The sequence below is a fragment of the Euleptes europaea genome, chromosome 6 (assembly GCF_029931775.1).
Source record: "Euleptes europaea isolate rEulEur1 chromosome 6, rEulEur1.hap1, whole genome shotgun sequence".
In the NCBI taxonomy this organism is placed as follows: Eukaryota; Metazoa; Chordata; class Lepidosauria; order Squamata; family Sphaerodactylidae; genus Euleptes; species Euleptes europaea.
The window spans coordinates 89,480,421-89,502,625 of NC_079317.1; the positions used below are offsets into that span (position 1 = coordinate 89,480,421).

At 43.4% G+C, this 22,205-nt stretch overlaps 1 protein-coding gene across 1 annotated transcript in view; it reads right to left on the minus strand.

The window, feature by feature from the left end:
• Nucleotides 1-317: 317 nt before the first annotated feature.
• Nucleotides 318-22,205, minus strand: part of PTPN5 (protein tyrosine phosphatase non-receptor type 5) — a 37,373-nt gene continuing 15,485 nt past the window's right edge. Inside the window, exons 7-12 of the mRNA XM_056850848.1 lie at nucleotides 19,385-19,464; nucleotides 17,954-18,091; nucleotides 14,693-14,803; nucleotides 12,464-12,624; nucleotides 6,623-6,736; nucleotides 318-705 (exon numbers count right to left, since the gene is read on the minus strand). Coding sequence (XP_056706826.1) covers nucleotides 609-705; nucleotides 6,623-6,736; nucleotides 12,464-12,624; nucleotides 14,693-14,803; nucleotides 17,954-18,091; nucleotides 19,385-19,464 — 701 coding nt within the window. The 3' untranslated portion in view covers nucleotides 318-608. The remainder of the gene's footprint in view (nucleotides 706-6,622; nucleotides 6,737-12,463; nucleotides 12,625-14,692; nucleotides 14,804-17,953; nucleotides 18,092-19,384; nucleotides 19,465-22,205) is intronic.

Sequence of the window (22,205 nt, forward strand, 5' to 3'; positions counted from 1 at the left end):
CCCCTCCTAATTTTGGCAGCACAACTAATTTGTAAAGACTCTTTTCAGTAAGCAAAGACAAAAGGCTTGAAGAATCATTTCAGTATGAATCCACTTGAATCCTTTAATGCAGAGGCTCAGAAGGTCTTATGATATACACAGTATCCGGTAGTTTAAAATGTAAAAACAATCAGAAAAAAGGCAAAAAGTTACTTTCAAGCTTAGTCAACATACACTACAGATTTTAGCAAGACATTTATCAAAGAGTTTCACACTGTATTTGGATCTAGTAGCAATCATGTTAATTTGTTTTTTAAAGTAGCAAATCTGACGGTGACAAATTTTGTAACAAATGAAGCTACTGATCTTATTTACAGTATAAATAGGCCTATTTTTTTGTTTTGTTTTTTTGGTGAGGAAGATGATGTCCTGTCACATATTGAAGACAAGTGGTATCAGCTCTTAAATGCAAAACAAAACAATATGAAAGTAAAACTATATATATTTATATATGTATAAATAAATATCTTCTATTTTGAAATTCCCACGTGTGTCTTCTTAGCTCTGGAATACATACGATTCTGGTTAGAGTTCTGTTGGTTTTTGTTATAACAAATTATCTTGAATCCTTATTCTCCAGCTGCTGCTCTTGAAAACTGCTTTTCGTACAAGCTCATGACATGGTGGACAAACTGATACTGTTCAGAAGTCTGGATCATGCCTCCCCTGGAAAGAAAAGCAAGGGGGGGAAGTGTTGGGAGCCAAAATCCCATTTCTATATATGCATTAATGATGAAAGCCACTTAGTGCAGGTGGAAACAGGACCAAATACAAAGGGACCGATGGTGGTTTGGTGGTTTTACTAGAAGACTTTTATGAGCTACCCCTCCTGGGTTGGTCTTGGACTCAGGAACAGATTCCCCAGAGGATGACCAGGATGATCCCAGACCAGGAGATTCAGGGGACACCCAACACCACTGGACCCCCCTGGATCCTGAGGCCTCAGCTGAAGAATGTGTCCCTGAAGGTTTACTTAGAGATGCTGCTGCCAACATGCCAGGGCAGCCTACCCCCTACCTTGTAGGGCCAGATCCCAGACTCCTATTCCCCAGGTTCTCCCCCCATCCAGCTGGAGCAACAGAGATGGTGGGCTTGTGAGGAGGCAGCTCACCGATGACTGCCTACGTGCATATACTGTTTTCCAGGATTAGGATCCAATCAAGCCCTGGCCAAATTGAAGCCTGGAAACAGATGGGGCCTCTTGCTCTCTAGAATATTTAAGCCCTGGGATAAACAGAGAGTCTTGATGGTTCAAATAGTTTGTATGGCTAGCATACTTCTGTGCTACCTGTGAGCCTGGACGGAGCACAGAGCTACCAGGACTGCAACCCTGATCTCAGTGTTCTTCAGAAGACAAGACTACTACTAGGAGAACCCCTTGCTTCTGATGAATCCTTCGGCTGCTTCAAAACCTTGCTATCAGAGCCAGAACGTCATCCAAGATCCAGTCTGCAAACAAACCTGAGCTCGGGCCTCAGCATCTGTACTAGACCCTTATTTATTTTATTTATTTACAAAGTTTATATCCCGCCTTTCTGCCCTTAAAAGGGTTGCCAAGGTGGCTAACAATTTAAAATGCACAAGTTAAAACTACATTATAAAACCATTACCCTACCAAACACACACATAATTAAAACAACTTTTAAAAGAGTTTATAACAGAGTTAAATGCATACGAAACCGTTAAAATACATACGAAAAATAATAACATTGGTTACAAAGGAGGGGTTACTGAGGGAATGCCAAACAAAACAAAAGTCTTCACCTGCTGGTGGAAGATGGCAACACAAGGGGGCAGATCAATCTCCCAGGGGAGAGAGTTCCAGTGGTTTGGTGCCATGATCAAGAAGGCCCTCTCCTGGGCTGCCACTCACCTGATCTCAGAATGTAGAGGCACCAGAAGCAGGGCCTCCAAAGATGACTGCAACGGCCAAGCGGGTTTGTAAGGGATTAGGTGGTCCTTCAGGTATGTTGGTATGTTAATGTTCAAGACCAGGTATGTTGACGTTCAAGACCAGCACTTTGAACTGGGCCCAGAAACAGATTGGGAGCCAGTGTAGATAGGCTAAGACTGGAACGATATGATCCCTGAGACCCACTCCAGTCAGCATCCTGGCTGCATCACTCTGTACCAACTGATGTTTCAAAACACTTTTCAAGGGCAGCCTCGAATACAGCGTATTGCAGTAAACTAATCTAGATGTAATCAGGGCGTGCACTACAGTGACCAGAATTTTTCTGCCCAGGTAAAGCTGCAGACGGTGGTGGAACATGCTGTCAAGTTGTAGCTGACTTATAATGACCTCACTGAGTTTTCAAGGCAAGAGACACTCAGAGGTGGTTTGCCATTGCCTGCCTCTGCATAGTATCCCTGTCCTTCCTTGGTGGTCCCCTGGCCAATTACTAACCAGGTCTGACTCTGCTTAGCTTCTGAGATCTGATGAAATCAGGCGAGCCTGGGCCATCCACATCAGGGCAAACCCTTCTAATACAAGTGTCCAAATGAGAAGGCAATATTGTTGTCCCTTCTTGGTAAAATCTGATCTGAACAGACCAAACACCATTTAGAAATAACATGCTTGGAAAATATTAATTTAATTTTGTTATTGGAAGTAGAACATAAGCAAAAAGACAAGAACAAAGATGATTTTTAATCAGGGTTTACAAACCAATTTAGGGCTGACCTATATATTTAGAAGAAATCAAATAGTACAGATGTCCAGACTGAACCATTTCAGACTGTCAGAAGGGCATAATTCTTCCCTGCAAAAAAAATCCCTCTGTGAACAAAGGAAACTAATACACCAAGAAGAAAAGTTCTAAGTAAAGCTTCTTCCCAATAACCTCATATTCTATGTGTAGTAAATTTCTTTCTTAGGGGAGAATTCTCAAAAATACAATTTCCCATCTACAGTCTGAGATGGTACATTCCAATAGGGCTATGCCATGTAATTACTCTTTATGTGCAAATCAACTGGTAGATACTTCTCAGCAAGTAGCAACCCATGCTGTACACTAGTACTGGAAATGTGGGAAATTATCCCAGAAAAAGCAGATATCTTCTTTTTGTGCTCATATCATTCCAAAAAATCCCCAAACACTGCTAATTCCAGTTCTGAAAGTACCGATTCACAGCTGAAACAATTCTCCTCTAGTTCTGGACTACACAGAGCTGAAGCACTGAAGGGGCATCCTCTAATCCTTGAACTGATTCCCATCAGGAAATGCCTTTCACAATCTTTTAACCCTTAGGCTGCTTGCACCACCCTATGCACCAACATAACTCGAAGCTACGAGGATATATCAAAATGCACAATCATAATTTGGGGCATATAATGGCTGATGCCTGCACAAGACTTGTGAAAAGAATCCAGAAATAGATTACAACCACATTTGTGTTGAAGGCAGACAAACTGTAAATGGAATCAGCACCACTTCCCTAACGGCTCTTGATGTCCTGGATAAGTACTGTAAAAGCTTGTAGACAATCGCTTCTAGGAGACTTCAACAGCCTGGCCCTTGGGAAGCTAATTAAACTATAAGCAAAGCCAACAGTATTCCCCTCTGACTGCTCATCCTTGTGATGGGCTGCTCTTGTGCAATTTGTGGGCTATACATAATCTGCCTTTCTATGACTGTACTGTGCAAATATGAAATTGATATTTGGCCCAGAATTTTGCAGCTTGAGAATGGTAAATTCCCCCCATTAAAAGAACAAGTTCCTAGTCCTTAGATAAAACTGAAAGAGTGAGCACAGTGCCTGACAAAATCTTAGGAGGGAGAAGGCAACTGAATTTAGGAGACAGAGCTTATTTTTCCTTTCACATGGCTAGCAGAAGCTGAATATAAGTTAAGGAAAAAACTATATGACTGGAAAACTAACACACGTTAGGTGGCAGATCATGATGGGTAGCCATGGTAGTCTGTCTGTAAAAGTAGAAAAGAGCAAGAGTCCAGTAGGACCTTAAAGAATACCAAAAGTTCTGGCAGGGTATGAGCTTTCGTGAGCTGTGACTCACGAAAGTTCATACCCTACCAGAAATTTTGGTCTTTTATGCATGTGTACTTTGACCTACTTTATCGGCTGGTCTGACTCAGTTTTCCTTAGGGTTATGCATAAGTTTTCCGTCCCTTAGAGATGACTTTGCATCCAGCCCATACAATGTCTGGGTCTCCCCAATCCTGTTAAAATGCGATTCTTTGATCTCTCCTGAGATCAGACCAGGTCAAATCGTTCGCATCTCCATGCGTAAGCCAAAGCATGGGAGTGTGGAGCTGGGGAGGGGAGGATGATTTTTTTCTCACAGTAAGCACTACAGCCAATTCCAAAGCAGTGTTTCAAGGGGCAGGGACTCAGACGCTTTCTGAATTTGTGCTGGTTATTTTTTTGTTTGTTTCCCACCAGGATTTCTTTCGGAGCAGACATTTTTCTCACATAAAAATGGGTTTTATAACGGCGCTTTGGTTTCTCCCCTTCCCAACCCCTTTCCTTTTAAAGAGCTCCATTTTGTGAAATGGGTGTTAAAACAGCACTTGGGAGAGCGTCGGAGAAAGGAGCTGGGGGGGGGCGACATTTTTCTTAGGGTAACCACTACAGTCAATTACAAAGCAGCGTCTTAAAGGGGTGGGGACTCAGACGTTTCTTGATTTTTGCTGCTTTACTCCAGAAACCCCAGGACTTTCTGCAGGATAAACAACAACATGCATAGCATTTTTAGGATTTGGGACAGAAAAGTGTGGGTTAAGAGAGCATTGAACCCCAGGTAAAACTCCCATGCATAAAAGACCTTTGTTAGTCTTTAAGGTGCTACTAGATTCTTGCTCTTTTGGACTACAAGTTACCATAGGTGGGAAAATGTGGCCTACTGTGGTGCAAAATTTGGAGTAACTTTTAAGTATATTCACATAAGGGATACATTTCTGAAACAAAGAAAGGCATATTTCATTACGCTGGAAGCCTTGGAGTATGAAATGTATATTCCACAGCAGGCAAGATACAAAGTGAGCCCAAGTGCTCCTGGACCCAGTTATTAGAGGTGGAACATGCAAAGTGAGGAACACACTGCAATTCAGAGCAGCCTTGTTTCCCTTTGTACTATTTCAGTTCAAGGCAGATTTGACATGTATCCCTTAGCTCTGCTGAGTGTGGCACTGAAAAATGCATCTAGCCCATTACTCCCAAGGAATCTAAGTCATCATTTCTGGTCATTATTACCATTGCAAACCCATTAAGAGAAAAAAGTGCCAAGCCATTCCCCAGGCTACAAGGGAGAGGACCATGGTAGCCAGAAGAGAAGGAACACGGTCCGAGAAAAAAACCCTTCTTCTGGTAACTGAAGCCTTCTCAAGGCCTACCAGGGGAAAAAGAGGAAGCCAAAGGGTGCTACGTGCCTGGACTCTGTCCCTAGGACAAAGGAATAGGACACTGAGTAGCCTCCCCTCCCCATTTCCTCCGGGTAATTAAATTTCTTCTCAAAGGCAAAGATAGCATTTTTCAGATTTCAGAGCTATCAACGGAAACATTGTTGGCATCGGGTGAACACTGCATAGGTATAACATCTGTGCACAACCAGCCTGTGGGATATATACTATACACTGGCTTGAAAGGTGCATCATTAGAAGACCTGAACCCCTAGGGCACAGCAGTAGTGCTAGGAGTACCTCTGCCCCTGAAGTACCTCATTAGCTATTCTTTCTGCATCTTGCCTCATTGGGAAACAGCACACATGCTTCAGCTTTCCTTCCACAACATTCCTGTTTTCCAAGAAAGAGGAAGCACACAACCACTAGGTGGTGTTGTGGCTACAGTAGCTATAGAATGAATATCCTTCAAATCAAGGCTTGAGGCCACCTCATGTTACAACTGAAACATATAAGTGAACCCCATGAGGTCTCTGTACTCATAACTATACATCAATTAAAATGCTTTCACAAAGCTATAAGTCTCTCTCTCCACATACTTGGTTAAAAGTATTTGATGTCTGAGTTGTCATTCTCCTTACCTAACAACACATTGCCCTGGCCTGAATGGCCCAAGCTAGTTTGATCTCGTCAGATCTCAGAAGCTAAGCAGGGTCGGCCCTGGCTGGTACTTGGATGGGAGACCACCAAGGAATAAAATGCTGGGCGTGCAGAACTAGGACAGTTGCAATGCATTGTTACAATTCTAGTGATCTACCTATTACTGATGTTTTTAAAAAGCCCTCTGGTTGCATGGGTGGTGGTGGCCATGGAAAGTTGAGGCAAGGAAAGTGCTGGGGAAATTGCAGTGAAGATGCCGCTGCATAATTTTCTCGGAAATTTCCAAAACCGTCCTCCTAAATACATCTGATTTCAATATTAGTTGTCAGAACAATAAGAAAAATGAATAAAATTTGTTTGAGTACATTTCAAAAGGTAAGAATGACATAGCCACACAGAGGACAAACGGAAAGTCTCTCTCTGCCATTCATCTAGCACCTACTCCCTAAAAACTTTCCATATAAATAACTTGGATGATAATGATCTTTATCCACAGTACCAACCTTACAGAATGCTGGGTTAACCAGAATTGTTTCTTAGAAGGAAGGAGAAATGTCTCTTACCTGTCTAGCCGTAGCTGGGAGGTTGTTCGTAGTATGTCAACAACACCCTCATTTTTCAACTGCTTGCAGCAAATGCTTGTGGCGATAAAGCAGCCGGTCCTCCCAATCCCTGCACTAGCAAGAGAGACCAAGAGATTGTGAAGGGAAAGTCTCCAGAAGGAGCATTCACATTTCTTTAGTAACGAAAAAGGGCACTTTGCACAACAAGAGAGCATTGTGAACAGCAGCAGCAAAGAAGAAAACCAATGTTGTACCATATAAACGAGGAAACCCCATGGCGCAGAGTGGTAAGCTGCAGTAAAAAAAGGTACAGGTAAAGGTCCCCTGTGAAAGCACCGGGTCACTCCTGACCCATGGGGTGACGTCACATCCCGACATTTCCTAGGCAGACTTTTTTTACGGGGTGGTTCGCCAGTGCCTTCCCCAGTCGTCTTCCCTTTACCCCCAGCAAGCTGGGTCCTCATTTGACAGACCTCGGAAGGATGGAAGGCTGAGTCAACCTTGAGCCGGCTACCTGAAACCGACTTCTGTTGGGATTGAACTCAGGTCGTGAGCAGAACTTTTGACAACAGTACTGCAGCTTGAGCCCCGTGGCGCAGAGTGGTAAGCTGCAGTACTGCAGTCCAAGCTCTGCTCATGACCTGAGTTCGATCCCGACGGAAGTCGGTTTCAGGTAGCCGGCTCAAGGTTGGCTCAGCCTTCCATCCTTCTGAGGTTGGTAAAATAAGTACCCAACTTGCTGGGGGTAAAGTGTAGACGACTGGGGAAGGCAATGGCAAACCACCCCGTAAGCATAATCTGCCTAGTAAAAGTCGGGATGTGACATTAATGACCTGGTGCTTGCACGGGGGACTACCTTTACCTTTTTACCATAACACTGCTCTGCTCATACATTTTATGCATACTCCTTACCGAGACAAAACACTAAAGCACAGCCTCCACTCTTCCAACTGAGGATGCAGGAACAATGTGCTTCACACAGGTAAGTATGGGAGGGAGCTTCTGTCAAGTTATGGCTGCTTCAGTTGCTACCCCATTCCCCTCCACTGTACCAACTCTGTGTATTGCCTCGACTCCTCCCTGCCCCAGACGCTAGCATAAACATGTACACTGCAGAAAAAGAGCCCCAACCCTTGTAGAAATGATGACAGCATAGGACCATGCTGCCACCTCAATATTATATTGGGGTAACTCACCGACCCCTGCATGTGGGACACACAACACTGACGTGCTTGAACTTCAAAGCCGTTCCACTTTCAACAAGAGCCAGCATGGTGTAGTGGTTAAGTGCGACAGGCTCTAATCTGGAGAACTGGGTTTGATGCCCTACTCCTACACATGAAACCAGCTGGGTGAACTTGGGCTAGTCACAGTTCTTTCAGAACTCTCTCAGCCCCACCTACCTCACAAGGTGCCTGCTGTGGGGGGGAAGGCAAGGCAATTGTAAGATGCTTTGAGACTCCTTTCGGTAGAGAAAAGCAGGGTATAAAAACCAACTCTTTTTCTTCTACTGCCAGACAAACATTACCATGCCTATTTACTTGTAGGATCAGAACCCCATGGAGCATTCTCAGCAGGCACACGCAATGCAGTTCCCTACAAGGGATAGGTAAATATTGCCTCCATAGTACACCATATCCCTATATGTAGGAACTCCCAAGAGGAAGGGGGCCTTGGTGGAGCCCAGTTGCTATTTGCTTCTACTGTGGAACATTATTAATTGTTGTGATTGCACCTTCATTACAACTTTACAAGCAATACCCCCACAGAGGTAGAGGCCAGAATGATCGCCATTCATAGTACAATGCCAACCCACCATCAGCTGAGCCTGCAACATGCCCAAAGAGCCAGGCAAGCCATTTGCCTGCTTCAGGCGGGCGCTTTCCCAGCAGTCCATTCTTCTCACCCACCCACCAAGTCAGTAGGAGAAACTGTTGGCAGGGGGAGCAGGTGGACATGGTGGCTAGGCATCAGCCAACTCTCTGGAACCTCCGCGGTAATACCATAGAGTTGCCAGAACATTGGCTGAGGCTTGGATGTGACACTGACGCATCATGTGACATTATGTCCTACCCTTGCCCTGCCCCACAAGCTCCCGCCATCCCTACCAATGGCTGCAATGACTAGATTACATCTAGCTACTCTGCTGTGAGGTTACCAGCTCCCTTGTTCTAACCTGGTTATGGTTAATAATTTGGGAGGGGGCGTGGCTCAGTGGTAGAGCATCTGCTTGGCATGCAGAAGGCCCCAGGCTCAATCCCCGGCATCTCCAGTTAAAGGGACTAGGCAGGTAGGTGATATGAAAGACCTCTGCCTGAGACCCTGAAGAGCTGCTGCCTGTCTGAGTAGACAATACTGACTTGGATGGACCAAGGGTCTGATTCAGTAGAAGGCAGCTTCATGTGTTCATGTGACACCACGGCAGACTGCTTGCCATATGACCAGCACAGTTGTCTCTATCACTTGCATGGAGTAATAGGGACAGCCGTACCTGTGATTCTCCAGTCTTCCACTAGACTCCAAAGCCACAGGAGTCCTGTGATCAAGATACTTGGCAACCCCATTCACCAGCCTTGCCTCCAGAACTCTATGTCTGACTGTTCAATAAATGTGTGGAATCTTTTGTGTGGTGTGCTCTGTGCGGGGGCAGCAGCATTCCATTACACAGAAGGCCGTTTAGTGAGAAGTTTTTTTCTGACCAGAATATGCAGCTCCCATTTACGTGAGACAAAGAAAGAAAGAAGGAAAAAAATACTGCAATCATCAGCCTAGTATGTTTTTTTCCAATGAAAGACTAGCCCTTAGTTTGGGAGAAAACGTTAGCGGTACGCCAAAAAGATGTTCAGTGAGCCATCTACCTTATGTCAGGCCTGGTATGTCAGCATGCCACTTATAAATAACAAATGTAGTGAGTAACAATTACTCCTTGGTCCAAGAGACAACCCCAAACTGTAGGTCTCAAGCAGAGCTAGCAGCTTCTCAGATGAGTTTTCATTGCTTCAATAATTTGGGCTAGCAGCTAGGACCCTAGGGAAAAATAAATGCTAGTTGTGCAAAGCCTTTTCATCCAAATCTATGGATGTATACAGGATACATGATATGACTGGCTTTTCAAAAATCGCTAAGCTCACGTAGAAATGTTTATTAATCTTTTCTTATTAACCACAGTTAAGAACATAAGAAAAGCCCTGCTGGATAAGGCCAAGGCCCATCAGGTCTAGCAGTCTGTTCACACAGTGGCCAACCAGGTGTCTCTAGGAAGCCCCCAAACAAGACGACGGCAGCAGCACCATCCTGCCTGTGTTCCACTGCACCCAAGACAACAGGCATGCTCCTCTGATCCTGGAGATAATAGGTATGGATCATGACTAGCATCCATTTTAACTAGTAGCCATGAATACCCCTTTCCTCCATGAACATGTCTACTCCCCTCTTAAAGCTTTCCAAGTTGGCAGCCATCATCACATTTTGGGGCAGGGACTTCCACAGTTTAACTATGCGTTGTGTGAAAAAATACTTCCTTTTATCTGTTTTGAATCTCTTACCCTCCAGCTTCAGCAGATGACCCCGTGTTCTAGTACTATGGGAGAGGGAGAAAAACTTCTCCCTGTCCACTCTTTCCAAACCATGCAAAATTGTATAGACCTCTATCATGTCTCCTCTCAGCCACTTTCTTTCCAAGCTAAACAGCCCTAAGCATTTTAACGGCTCCTCATAGGGCACTTGCTCTAGTCCCCTAATCATTTTGGCTGCTCTTTTCTGCACCTTCTCAATCTCTGTAATATCCTTTTTTAGGTGTGGTGACCAGAACTGTACACAGTATTTTAAGTGTGGTCTCACCATAGATTTGTACAAGGGCAGTATGATATCAGCAGTTTTATTCTCAATTCTTTGTCTAATTATGGCCAACATGGAATTTGATTTTGCATTGCCTTTATGGGTGGCACCTCCAGTCATTATCTTAATGAAAACTGAACCAACCTCCTGCATCTTGTTTCACAGGGGAGTAATTTTAAGGGCAGTTGCTCATTCCCTTTTTGGGCAGCTCTTTCCTCATTCAAACAAACATAAACGTTGCAACGCATACCTTTTGTTATTAGGAGAGAGAAAAGAGAAAATAATCCAGACCATTTGGACATTGAGAGGTCTGGATAAAACAGGTGTTCTCTCAGATACATTTAAATTGACATAATAGCTGCATGAGCAAAACAAAGAATGCAAATGCAATCTTTTAAAAAAAAAAAAAACCATTCTGTTCGTCTAGGCAAATACACTTTTAAAATAAATGTTAGAAATGTGGTAACTAATGCATTGACCCAACCTATTACATTCTCATTTTTGATTTAAAAAGAACTCATTGTTGTTCTCTTCCTCCCTTAGCACTTAGTAGGCTGAGTATGAGAGATGTTTAAATCAGGTTTTGAATGTTGCAACCATCCAGCACGCCTAAGAAGGCCCAGATACAAAGGTTGAGATACCAAATATGTGAATCTTTAAGGCTACAGGAGGAAAACCCAGGGCAATCAGATCATTCCAAATGGATAACTACTTGTCCAGGGGATGCAGCTCAGCACAAAATGTTAGGAAAGGTTCAAAGAAGGCCCTATGAAGCCCTATGAAAAAAGGCTAAGGGAGTTGGGAATGTTTAGTCTGGAGAAGAGGAGGTTGAGGGTGGGGGACATGATTGCTCTCTTTAAGTATTTAAAGGGCTGTCACTTAGAGGAGGGCAGGGAGCTGTTCCTGTTGGCAGCAGGGGATAGGACTCACAATAATGGGTTTAAATTGCGGGCGGAAAGATACCAGTTGGATATTAGGATTTTTTTTTTTTTACAGTAAGAGTTGTTCAACAGAGGAATCAGCTTCCTAGGGAAGTGGTGAGCTCCCGCTCATTGGCAGTCTTTAAACAGAGGTTGGACAACCACTTGTCAGGGACGCTCTACGCTGATCCTGCATTAAGCAGGGGGTTGGGATACATGGCCTGTATGGCCCCTTCCAACTCTGTGGTTCTATGATTCTAAGGCAGGGGTGGGGAACCTTTTTCCTGCCAAGGGCCATTTGCACATTTATAACATCTTTCGGGGGCCATACCAGGTGTAGAACTCCTGGTGGGGGGGAGAGGCTAGGGTTGCCAGGTCTCCGGCCACCACCTGGAGGTTGGCAACCCCAGGTGAGGCCACGCAGAGAAGGCCTAAAGGGCGCCCCCACTCCCCCCCAAGCGCGAGGGCAGCCAGCGGGGGGGGCAAGCAAACGAGGCACCAGGGGGGTGCAGCCCGCAGTCAATCAGCAAGGGAGGAAGGAAGGAAAACAGAGAAAGAGGAAAAGGGAGAGAGGGAGAAAGAAATGGAAAGAGGGGGAGAAAGAAAAGGACAGAGGGAGACAGACAAAGAAAGAGACAGAAAGAGAGGGAGAGAGATAAGCCTTCCCCCCCACACACACACACCTGCCGGCCCCACGTGACCTGGCCCCAGGCTCCATGCCTTCCCACCCCCAGAGTCCACAAAAGGCCCCCCGAAGCCGATCGGCCCCAGGAACACCCTCAGGGAGGGCCGCCCTGTACTGAGCCTCCACGGCGGGGCCCCGGAGCTCCCGAGGGCCACAAAAAATGTCCTCGGGGGCCGCATACGGCCCCAGGGCCTGAGGTTCCCCATCCCTGTTCTAAGGCCTCGTTGGCCACTGTGTGAACAAAGTGCTGGGCTTGATGGGCCTTGACCTGATCCAGCATGGCTTTTTTATGTTCCTAAAGTTAGAAGAAAACAGAAATTATGTAAATATCCCCCTTTCCCTCTCCTTTCTCTTCAAAGAGAATCATGAAGAATCATGAATGATGCACAAATAACCTACCTGCAGTGAACAATGACTGGAGCGTTTTTGTCTTCTGCAGACTGCACAGCTTCTTCTACTTCCTGAACCAGCTGCAACAGGGGAGGTGCTTGGTCAGGGGTCTTTTGGTCTGGCCAAGATGTATACCAGTAGTGCTTCAGATTCCTTATTTCTTCACCCTTCTGTGAGCCATTAAGAAAAAGAATCAGAGGCAATAGAGGGAAAGCCTTTTATTTTACTTTTTTAAATTTTATTTTACTCTCCAGCATTTAGGATGACAAATTCCAGAAGGGAAATTAGGGTTGCCAACAGCTTGAAGGAAAAAAAAAAGTCTTGTCCCTTTAAAAGAGCAGGCTTAATGGGATGTTATTTACCAAGTGATGTTATTTAGCTCTAGGTCATAAAAAGCTTCAGATGCCCGTTTCCACACAAGACATTTCCCCCCAGGCTTCTCAGCAACCTTACAAATTACATCAGTCTGCTGTAGCCAAAACCACAAAGACAGTCTTGTGGCAATTTAAATTGTAACCAACGTATTATGGCACAGACTTGCATAAGACAGATTCCACTGTCAGATGTATGAAATATTTTTACCAAATGGATATAACACCAAACATCTGGCTCATGAAAACTTATGCCACAATAAAATTGTTAGTCTTTAAGATATCACAAGAGTTTGCTTAAAAACTTACCGTGCATTCCTGGGGGGGGGGAAATCCTCTCAGGAGGCAGCGTGACCTCGCCGCCAGCCTAAGTGCATCTTATCACGGGACAAGACGCACTTATGCTGGCGGCAAGGGCAGTTCCCTATGGGGAAACTTTCCAGGTGGCTGGGGGTATTGTATTTATACTTACCAAAATTACTGCAGAGCTGCTTGTACATGTCCTTTAAATAATCACCAAATTTCAAGTAGATTGGATGAAGGGGTCCAATTCTATGGGTCCCTGAACAGGGTGCCCCCAGCCATCCTCCGTTATTTCCTATTGGGGGGGGGGAATCCCTTCCAAGCTGCTAAGCAGCAATCACTGGTCAAATCATGCCTTCCATGGAAGAATCAACAGAACAAGCCCAACAGAATCACTGCAGAACCCAGTAATCCCAGAAGAACCATAAGCCAATGTGCCAAGCCAAACAGAATCAAAATTGAACCAGAGAATCTCTGCAGTGGAAACTCCAGGTTTGGGGGGGGGCACTTTTGTAAGCCCAACAGAAACAACGGCAAAGCCCAAAAGAAACAGCAACAGAAACACAAGCCCAGCAGAACCCATTACCACTGTAGCAGTGGAAGCTCAACAGACTAATGTCAAACCAGAGAATCTCTGGAGTAGAAACTCAAGGGGGGGCACTTTTGCAAGCCCAGCAGAACAAACCGCAATGTACGGAATGCCCAGCAGGAGAACCCAGCGAGACCACAGTAGCACAAGATCAAGTGCACCCAGAGAATCACAGAGAAACAAACCCATGCTGGGGGAGGGGATTTTGCAAGCCCAACAGAACAAACGGCAATTTACCCAATGCCCAGCAGAACCCAGTGCCGCTCTGGCAGTACAAGCTCAACAAAACTGATGCGAATCCACAGAAGAACAAACCCAAGCACTGAGGAGTGAGCAACACTGTAAAAACTGCAAAGGGAACACCAAGAACTCTTGCAAAGAAAATAAAACCCTCTTGAAACTGACAAAAAAAACCTTGAAACTGACAGAAGCATCATGGGAAGCCCATAGAAATCCCCCCCCCAGGTTCAAAAACAAAGGGAAGAAAAGGAAATAAACCCAGTTTCCAGGAGCCTGCAAATGCTGCCTTCCCGATCTTCCTGGCTTCCTAATCTGGTTTCCTGAAAAATTCCCAGATATGTTTGGGATGCCGAATATACCCGACAAATTCCGATAAGCTATTTTCAGGTATATTTTTGGCTCAGGTGTATCCGAATGCACACCCCTATTATGGAGCCAGCAAGATGTAATAAATGACCAGTAGGCACTTTCGTAGACTGATTCAATGGATTATTCTGCTATATGAGGACATTTGGTTTACAAGTGACCAGAAAGCCTTCAGATTTCACATACTCTGTCAAAAACGCCTGAATGCTTGAATTATTATATTGCTTACATGTTAGGAAATTGGGAGGAGAAATCAATGCAGAAATAATAATGTATATCGACTGTGCTATGCGCACTGGGCATAACTGGCACATGAACAACCTTGGATAGGATTTTCATGCAGCTGCACATACATCTGTGTGGTTTTACCTTTAGGGTAATAAGCCTTAGCCGGTAATCATCAGCTTGTATCACTCTGTTAATTGTGATTTCAATTCCTTCATAGGTCACCTGATGTTCTGGCCAGTATTCTGTACATTTCTAAGAAAATATATAAACAATAAATATAAAGCAAAAGTTACTTTGATACACTGCAACTGAGTAATGAATGCAAATTGTTTCCTGAGACCAGTCCATAGGTTCTCAGTAGAATTTTTCACATTTTTCTTTGAACAGCAAACCCTTACATTAGGAACTACTTTTGAAATTCCCTGTTTACCAGATCCAGACTTAATTTATATTTTATGCATAAAAAGGAAAATGCCACTTGTTGCAGAGACAGTGATAAGGTTATTGTTTGTGGCCAAAGGCCATCACAATCTATCATACAAAACATTTAAGTTCTTCCAGCAACAGTATTACAGGTGATGGAAGAAGTCACATCAGGAGGAATCTTCCTTCTGACACCACTCGCTTCAGCCACATGTACCCTTCCTCAACCCGGTGATGTTCAAACCTCTCCATGTAGACATAAAAGCATTTTTTTTCTGCCCTAAGAAGTGTAACACTTATTGCAAAACACTCCACGGGTTGCATCTGTCTTCAGCACAAATCAAAGTAATCTAGACCTGTTTCTTGCTGGACCAGTTTCTTGCAAGATTGTTTAAAAGCAAGATTGTTTAAAAGATTGTTTTGTCTGCCTAAACCTAATGATCTGAAGTTAGATAAAATTCAGCTAGAGGATATCTACTTTGAAGATCCAAATTTTTCTTGAGTGTAGCTTTTAGAGACAGTGTGGTGTAGTGGTTAAGAGCGGTGGTTTGAAGTGGTGGACTCTGATCTGGAGAACAGGGTTTGACTCCTCCACATGAGCGGCGGACACTAATCTGGTGAACTGGATTTGTTTCCCCACTCCTACACATGAAGCCAGCTGGGTGACCTTGGGTTAGTCATAGCTCTCTTAGAGCTCTCTCAGCCCCACTTACCTCACAGGGTATCTGTTGTGGGGAGGGGAAGGGAAGGTGATTGTAAGCCAGTTTGATTCTGCCTTAAGTGGTAGAGAAAGTCGGCATATAAAAACTAACCTCCTTCTTCTCCTTGAAACCAATGCTGCACCACCAGTTTATGCCAATGGGAAAGCTTGTCACTATCATTTCTGATTATTTCACTGTTATTTCACTGTTCTGTGCTTCCTCCACTACAACAGCATCCATTGTAAAAAAGTCAAATGTGCTAGTAGCTATCTATAGCTCAGGCTCTTAGGAGCTGAAATAGAGTAAGGACACCCACACATTTCTGTGGGTTGTCTGTCAATTTCGATTTGACTTGATAAGAGTACTGGGGTACTAAGCCACTAATCCTTGCATTGTTAGAGTTAATGTACATAGCAAAAACACAAAGCCTCTTCTTCTAGCACTGTGGCAGAACAAAGGTTTCAGCTATGCACTGGCACAATTTTTAAGATGCAATATTCCTATATTAATCTGAAATAGGGGGAAAGTGGAATATCAGAACTTCGGTGTTAGTGAGAAGGAGCTGTAGCCTATATTTACATCTTAGTCTCACAGTACAATTTAATTTGTGAAATAAGAGATAACAGGGGGGGGGGGAAACTAGACTTAATCAGATCTTTTGTTAATACAGAGACTGCTAAAATGTGCTAGGCATTTGGGCATGAATGAGGACTTCTAGCCAAATATGTCTTTTAGAGAAACGTGAATGTGTATAAATGGGCCGCTTCCCTATCTCCTTGGTAACATCTAAATAGAGCCACAGATGCATGTTGGGAGGGACAAGCTGGAATAACAATGGCAGCTGACCATAATCCACTCAACTCTTCCAGTCAGATTATTTACAAGGTTTATCCAGACAACTAGTTGAACAATGGTGCTACATATTCATTTTTGCAAGCCAATCCCAATATTATGCTGTATGCCTATGACTCTAGTGTAGAAGTCAAAAACGTAAGGTACTTGAACCAATTCCAATCCCCGAAAAGATGCCAAGAGTGCCAACCGTGAATTAAAACAGGTGTGAAGAAAGTAGAGACAGTAGCAACAGAGTTCATGGATGAGCACTTCCAACTGCTGGGTACCCAAGGTTGGGTGGGATAAATAAAATATACAGATAATGAAAATATAATTTCTTTAAGGTGCTATGTCAAGATGAAAATTATTAGGTTGTATGATATATTAGGTTGCATGATATATTACCAATTATAAACATCTGGTAAGATTGTCTCAAATTGTTATACTGGGCTGTATATGTCTCCCATAAAAAATGTGTGCAATTATCAACCTGATTACCATACAACCTATATACATGCCTGGTCTGATATACATTGTCTGTATTTGTACATATACCTGTAAATATGTGTGTATGTTTTACATGGGTTTCAATTGACCACTGAAGAAGGCCAAACAGGCCAAAACGTGTCTGGCATGTGGTCATAGTATAGCAACCTTAGGAAATGCCATTGTGCTGTTTTAATGTTTTTAAATAATTAAACATAGTGCCTTAAATAAATTATATTTTCATTATCTATATATTTATTTATCCCACCCAACCTTGGGTACCCAGCTTCTGTTTTCTAGGTTGGGTTTCATTCCCCTTTTCTCTTCTATATGGGCACTTTCACACATGCCAAATAATGCATTTTCAATCCACTTTGAAGCTGGATTTTACTGTGTGAAATGGCAAAACCCACTTGCAAATGATCGTTAAAGTGGACTGAAAGTGCATTATTCAGCACGTGTGAAAGTGCCCAATATAAGCACTTCCAACAGCAGAGTTGAGGTGCTGGCACACTATCCCTTCCTACCTTGCGAAAAAGGTTGCCCAGAAAAACGAACGGCTGACCTGAGCTCTAGTGTAGTCATTCAAATTAGTATTCATTCCTGTAACTGGTTTGAGCATTTTGAGCAGAAATTCAGCTTTCTGAATGGCAAAATGTTAGAAAAATTCAGTTTCTATGGTCTGTTGGAAGCATTATCTACCGGGAAGCCACTTGTATCTCACAAGCAATGTCTAAGAAGAGTGTATTTATTCTCTTCAGTAGTGGAGCAGAGCTTATGCTTTGGAGGATGTGTTGTTTGTGAAGCCTTTATAACATATCCCAAACACGGACTACTGAAGTTAGCTGCACAGCAGAGTAACTCCACAAGTGGAGGTATGTTGTATTCGATCATTTCCAATGGTTCAGATGTCCACTGTCGGAACATCAGGTGCAACACAGGACAGATGTAGCGTTACCTCATTCATTTCTTCTATATTGGTAATCATGACGACAATTGGCGAATGTTCTTGCCACACCATTCTCCAGAAATCACTGACAGTATTAACTATGGGTCCCTGAGTAGCAACGTACACCTTTTCTTCTCCTCCATAGCCCTGCCAACAAAGCAACAAGGGTTCATTAGTATTAAATTGCACACAAGCCTCAGTCGGCCAGTATTCACACAGCAAATGTTGCTACAATAGAAATAAATGCACTTGAGTTCTCTCTCTCTCTTGCATACATACATATGCACATACACAGCGAGATATGCATAGGACAAGGACAGAAGGCACAGCTTCAGTTACTACCAGCATCAACAGTTGCTATGGCAATAGGAGCAATTTATGCTATGCAAGATGCATGGCTAATCCAGGCAGGGTTCTGCAAGATTTAGTCTAGCATAACATTCATTTTGGTCTTGGCTGAGTCCAAGTAGTGTGGAAAGAGTCAGTATGGATGATTAATTTTCAACGGTCAAAAGCTGGTTTCCAAAACTATTTAAAACACATTTTAACTTCCAGATATAAGGGTGTGTGTTTGTGTCTGTCTATGCCTGGTCATTAATGGAATTTTGCCACTGCTCATAAATTAATGATGCCTAACTGCCCACATGCCCTAACCTGGATGGCCTAGGATAGCCTGATCTTGTCAGATAGATGCTAAGGAAGGTCAGCCCTGGTTAGTAATTGGATGGGAGACCACCAAGGCATGCCAGGGTTGTTGGGCAGAGGAAGGCAATGGCAAACCACCTCTGGTAGTCTCTTGCCTTGAAAATCCTTCTGGGTCACCGCAAGTCATCAGGGACTTGATGGCACTTTACACACACACAATGGGCCACACAGAAAACCACAAAGCACTGGTTCTTGAACTGTAAGTCTGGACCCAAAAGTGGGCTGCAAGTCTTTGACAGGTGAGCTGCAAGGCAGAAAGAGGCGCCTTTGGGAGCCTTAATGGCAGATTTGAGGTTGCCTCTACATAATAAACAAAATGGCCATAAAATACGTAGTGCTATATATTTACAAATATTATGCATGAAAAAAATATAAACAATTAAATGGTGTGAGATTCCTGCATTTTACATTGAGGAGGAGAAAAGTAGCACGGAGTTACTTTGCTGCTGGGTCCTGAAAAGTATGGTGAGGGGCTGTGGCTCAGTGGTAGAGCATCTGCTTGGCATGCAGAAGGTCCCAGGTTCAATCCCAGGCATCTCCAGTTAAAGGGACTAGGCAAGTAGGTGATGTGAAAGACCTCTGCCTGAGACCCTGGAGAGCCGCTGCTGGTCTGAGAAGCCAATACTGACTTTGATGGACCAAGGGTCAGATTCAGTATAAGGCAGCTTCGTTTAGAAGCAGGTCTCACTTCAAAAAATCTGCGAATCACCCCCTACGGGATTGCTTAGTTCTTACCCTGATGTAGTTGGCATTGATGTAAGAGCTCAGGGGATCATCTTGATCATCTGAGGTAAGGCACACTCTGCTGTGAGGATCTGGAAAGCATGAAGTAATACTTAAGTCAAGTACTGCAAGGAAACATGAGATCCATTTTCACTTTTCTCAGCACACTATACATAACAGCAGAAAAGTAAGGGGGGATAATAATACGAACCAACCCAATGATACTTTAAACTCACTTGAAATCTTAAATCTCTTGCTCTGGCTAAATAGATAGCAACACTGTGCCAGTGGTGGGGAAACAGGGTGCTCCAGGATCCATTATAGTCTTTAAAAGAACAAAACCCTTCCACAGCAATGCTGCAATGCGCAGGGCTTTGACTGAACACTGATGTGTCAGTAGAGATGGGAGTCAGCTCTGTTTCCTGTATCAGTGCAACTTGTACCACTTCTGGCATCTAGTTCTGAATTCTATATTTTGCTGCCATAGAACATTAGCTCATGGTTTTGGATAACCTGAAGTCAGCCATTCTCATCTGGTTAAGCTGGCAGTTTGGAAGAGAGGAAAAACACACATAAAAAAACCAAATTCTGCACCAAAACAACAACAACAACACTCCTTTAAAAAAAAATTGCCCACAACAAATATGTAAATCTGGAGAAGATATTTCCCACAAAAGAAATATAAATTAGCTGAATTAAAGACTATTATCATTTCTCTCACTAACTGCAATTAAGTATAGAGCTGAAAGCAACTGATCATTAAGCTAAGTGCCTGTTTACCTTTCCGTTCTAACTGGAGTGAACATCTGTTTTAGACAACCTTAGATATTTAAAAAAAATTCACAGCAAAACATTCTGCTTGCAGGCAAGTTTCAATTCAAATACTTGCTGCTTTTAAGCATGAAGCTGCAGCAACAAAATGCTTTAGGGTAAACGACGTTAGTGAAATAACCAAGTCCACAAAGCCATATATATGACCTTCAAGTTGCAGTATATAGCCTCTCCCTTTCCCCCAGTTATGACATATAACTGACATTGTGGTGCATTGACATGTATGCAGGCAGAGGGTAATTGCGGTTTGTCCCAGCAGCAGCTAGGGATTAAGCCTGTCTTAGATAGACTGTTTATTTTCGGCCCTTGGACAGATAAAACAAAATACATGGACTAAACTAGTCTTACAGACAAAGGTTTATAGTTCAAGTCTTAAATAACTTTAAAAATAAATAAATAAATAAAATAACATCCAAGTTACATCTGTCATTTAAGCCTGTCTTCATTCTTTCAAGAACAGCATCCTTGGACAACTATCACCCCCTCCTACCCTTGCTATCCCCTCTTCTCTCTGTTGTGTTCTGAAATGGACAATCAGGGGCCTGGAGACCAAGCCCAACGAGAAAAGGCTGAGGGACTTCAGTCTGGAGAAGAGGAGGTTGAGGGGGGACATGATTGCTCTCTTTAAGTATTTGAAGGGCTGTCACTTAGAGGAGGGCAGGGAGCTGTTCCTTTTGGGAGCAGACAATAGGACTCGCAATAATGGGTATAAATTACGGGTGAAAAGGTATCAGCTGGACATTAGGAAAAACATTTTTTTACAGTGAGAGTAGTTCAGCAGTGGAATTGGCTGCCTAGGGAGGTGGTGAGCTCCCCTTCACAGGCAGTCTTCAAGCAGCGGTCGGACGAACACTTCTCAGGGATGCTTTAGGAGCTGATACTGGGGGTTACCGCATTATGTATTCCCAGCGATGTATTAAGAGTTTGAAAATGTTATAAAAAATACTGTTCGCACTTTCTATGTATTTCCAGCGATGTATTAAGAGTTTGAAACTGTTATAAAAAATACTGTTCGCACTTTGTTTGGCCCCTTTAGCTGTGAAGATGTCTTCCAACCATTTTTTAGCCGTAGCATCCAAAAGCCCTTTTAAAGTGATGTTTTTAATAACATTTTCAAACTCTTAATACATCGCAGGGAATACATAATGCGGTAACCCCTACTGCATTGAGCAGAGGGTTGGACCAGAGATGGCCTATATGGCCCCTTCAAACACTGTGATTCTATGACTGTATTCTCTGATTCTGTGAAATATAAACATTTACAGAGTCTAGACTTGTTAAGGCAGATATCTGTTTTTCTTGTTTCGTAAAGTGCTCAGCAAGGTGCCCCTTTGTCAACCTGCCTACAAAACTGCAGGTCCTGCAAAGATCTACCCACATAGCCAACAGGATCATGGTACATTATGGTGGCTTCAAGACCTGCCCATGTACACATGCAAGATTTTCCCACCAAAGTGATTTTTTAAAATCCAGTCTTTATTATAACAATGCACCACTACAATACTTCTGATAAAATTCCTGGTCATCCCTCTTCTGACCCCCGAACCCTCATCTGATTAGTGCTTGACTAAACAAAATAAAACTCACATAACCACTTCGTAATCTGTTATATTATATATATATTGAGGGAGAAATTAAATAAATAAGGATCACTTATGCAGGTAGGGCTTCATTAACAAACATATGGGAGGTCTGCAAATTTTAGCCTAAACCTGTACATAACTCAAAAGGGACTTGTAACTTGTTGAAGCTGAGACTATGTCGAGCCCGCAGGCTATATCGAGACTGCTATGTGAAAAGGAGCCATAACTGTCTAGTAAAAGAACAACGAAAGGTCCACACAGCTCAGTGGCAAAGAGCATAAGCTTTTTGCCTATATAGGATCCCTGGTCCAGCCTCTAGTTAGCATAACTGCAAAAGCCATCTCCTTGCAACCCTGAAAAGTGGCTGCTATCCAGAAAACACGATACAGGTCTAAGAGGACTATTGTCGTAATTCAATA